This window comes from Zeus faber, assembly GCF_960531495.2.
Source record: "Zeus faber genome assembly, chromosome: 11".
NCBI classification, from domain to species: domain Eukaryota; kingdom Metazoa; phylum Chordata; class Actinopteri; order Zeiformes; family Zeidae; genus Zeus; species Zeus faber.
In genome coordinates, this window is record NC_137205.1 from 5,687,990 (window position 1) to 5,691,135 (window position 3,146).

General features: G+C 48.3%; 1 protein-coding gene across 1 annotated transcript; it reads right to left on the minus strand.

Moving 5' to 3' along the window:
* Positions 1 to 703: 703 nt before the first annotated feature.
* On the minus strand, positions 704 to 2,225 carry LOC307236568 (cyclin-dependent kinase 5 activator 1-like; the record flags this gene model as incomplete). Its single annotated transcript, XM_080009036.1, has 2 exons — positions 704 to 1,195; positions 1,680 to 2,225. The coding sequence occupies 2 exons, from the start codon at positions 2,223 to 2,225 to the stop codon at positions 704 to 706; spliced, it is 1,038 nt and encodes a 345-aa protein (XP_079865162.1).
* Positions 2,226 to 3,146: the final 921 nt, after the last annotated feature.

Genomic DNA, 3,146 nt, shown 5'->3' on the forward strand with positions numbered 1-3,146 from the left:
TGAGGTGGAGCCACACAATTTCACTCCCTTATATAGGCCAGTCTATTTAAGCCTCCCTGCATCCACCTGTTGGGGTCTACTCTTCTATCCAATGGGGGGGATACAAGCTCATCACTCCAATATTTCTAGCTCATTAAATATGCCTATGTTTGCTGTACACCTCACAGGGAGTGATGAGCAGTACAGCCCAGACAGCAACCTCAAACGACACTAAATAAATAAAGAAAAATTTCAAATTGGCCAACAATGACAAGCATTTGAACTCAGCAAACGAACCTCTCGTGTCTGTTTGGAATGCAATTAGATATAATCATGGCACGAGTGCACAGAATTTTCTTTGTACAGCGCCACACCAAACCTGATGTTATCTGCTTTGTTGTTGGCAAGTGGCTCTGGAGACCATACGCCAACTGCCCCACCATTGAATTATTGCCATGGGCCCTCTCTACAATAGCCTGCTGATCCATAATTGTTTCAATACAATGCCCCTAATGTTTTTCAATACCCCGTTAGACCCTCGTGATGATGGAGAGGGAAATGATTTCACAGCGAATGAGTAGAAACACCAGACAACAGCCCTGTCTTGTTATCAATTTGTCGATCCATTCATTCGACTTCCCTATCTGGCAACCTCATTCATCTCTTCCTACTCTCCTCTCTCCATCCCTCCATCCTTTTATCCCCCCAGGCTCCAGGGTTCCGCTTATCGGTCGAGCCCTATGAAGAGTCTGGTTTTCTCCTCCTCCTTCTTGCTCTCGTTCTTCAGGTCAGCAAACACCTGGGTGAAGTAGTGCGGGTCGGTGTTGATTTGGAGCATCTTGCCGCTCATGCGATTTATGATCTCCAGGCAGCGGTCCCAAAAGACCTCCTTCTCAGCCTCGACCAGGAAGGGCTTGAGCGGGTAGGAGATCTCGTTGCCCATGTAGGAGTAGGACAGGTAGAGGCAGGTTAGCAGCGAGGCCTGCAGCTCGCGCTCTGACACCACCTCGGCCGACACCACGTCGCGGCATAGCATGTAAAGGAAGACCACGTTGGCTGGGGTGATGAAGCCCTGGTCCTGCCAGCCCTGCAGGAGGAGGGAGCGGTCCACACTACGCAGCCAGAGCACAGGGTCCGTTGGCGACAGCCGCTTCAGACGGTAGCAGCGCCGGCACAGGAACTCACCAAGGCTACGCATCAGCTCACTGGTGGAGGCCTGGGGGGTGTAGGTGGCAAAGGCAGAGGAGGGAGAAGAAAGGGGGTTCAGGGAAGGAGAGATCAAGTGAGAGAGGTGGGCAGGTGGAGGAGGGAGAGAGGGAGTCAGGAGAGTCATGAGAGAGAAGTATAGGAGATGGAGGGCAGGGAAGATTGGACCAAAAAAGGTGGATAGTTATCGTTTTAGATGATATGGGAAGGATTGTAGAACCGAGGGAATGAAGGGATGGAGGGGCAAAAACAAAAAGTGTGTATGGATGGATTTTTACAGATGGATAGATGGATATGTGATGAGTGGATAAGGGGATTTTGGTTGTGGTTATGACGATTAGAAAAAGAAAGAAAGATAACAGGTCACAATAGGTGAGAAATGAAGAGAGAGGGTCAGACACATACACAAAAAGGAATGATATTACTGTCATATAAATTCAGTCATTTTTTCTTTACTAATCATAAACCAAATCCTACAAAAAAGCCTTAGTTACCTGGACGATGACACGCTTCGGGGTGCCAGCTGCAGTGGAGGCCTGAATCCCGGAGCCCGTGAGGGAGTTCTTCTTGGCAAGGATGGTCGATACATTGGCCAGGGTCTTGGAGGTGGGCAGTTGGGAAGAGGTGATGGTGGTGGTGGTGTTGTTGTTGGGGTTAGTAGTAGCGGCGTGTGTGCCTGCTGAGGCCGGGTCCTGGCACGAGGTGTAAGAGGACAGGTTGGCGCAGGACTGTGACTTCTTCAGCCTCATGCTGCTGGAGGCCGAGGCAGCGGTGGCCTCGGGGGGGCTCGCTCCCTTCCCCCCCTCGCCACCGTCCGACGGCAACTTCTTGGAGCCCTTCCTCTTGGCTGACACGGCCACAATACGTTTCCATGGCAGCACGCTGATGATAGATGGCCGTTTGAGGCTCTTGGCGCCGGTGGCAGCATCCTTTGCGTTCTTGCTGTTCTGGACTGCCGTGTAGTGGCCCACCGTGGCCGGGCCATCCTCGAACAGCGCTGCCTTGCGGTAGCTGGGAGAGAGCGACAGTACTGTACCCATGATTCCTGTGATATGATCAGCGGCAGTGGAGGATTATCAGAAGGAAAGAGAAGGAGATGCGGTCAGGAGCGAAGAGGGTTGGGGGGGGGGGGTCAACACTGAGTTGAGGTGTGTTGCTGTAGGGGAGGCTGTTTAACCTGTAGGGAAAGAGAAAGAAAACCTTTAGAATATAGTGGAAAGCATCCATTAACATTAATTGTTAGTGATAAGCAATCTCTAACAATCCGGCACAGAAAATGCCTTCTAGGCCAAAACAAGGATGTGTTTCAATTTAAATTATTTTTTTTTTGTGTATCTATGTGTAGATATCATTAAAATATTTCAATTTACATTCACAAGAGAATACACTTGACATCTTAATATGTGGGATTTCAAATCATCCAAAATGTGTTACTTGGACAATAGAGTGCTTGCAACTGCTCTTACGGGTCTGAACTATTCTAGTCTATTCAAACAGGGTTTTATCAAATCACCTCTCACCATATTGGCATTCCTTCACATAGTGGAAACAAATGGATCCATATTGATGTACAAGTATCCTTTCGCATATACTGGTAATGGGAAGCTTTTGATGTTGGATCCATGCACTGTAAAGATCGTTCTGACATACAGTATTGCAATCCAAAGATATTATTTTCTTAGACTCCCGAGGACAATTGAAGTTGATCTCATGGCCATTCTAAGTGTTCTTTTGAATGTCACACTCAAATCATTTCACAATATGCAGAAGCTTTTTTAACAGTCAATGGTCGGTCTCTCTCTCTCTCTCTCTCTCTCTCCCGCAGCTTCAGTGTTCTCACCAGTATTATATAAGGACCAAGATAAGGCCAAAGAGGCATGAGAAAGAAATGTGCGCAAGCATCCATCTTAGCTTCAAAATGGAAGCCCTGAAAACACCACCCACCATCTCTCACACAGGGC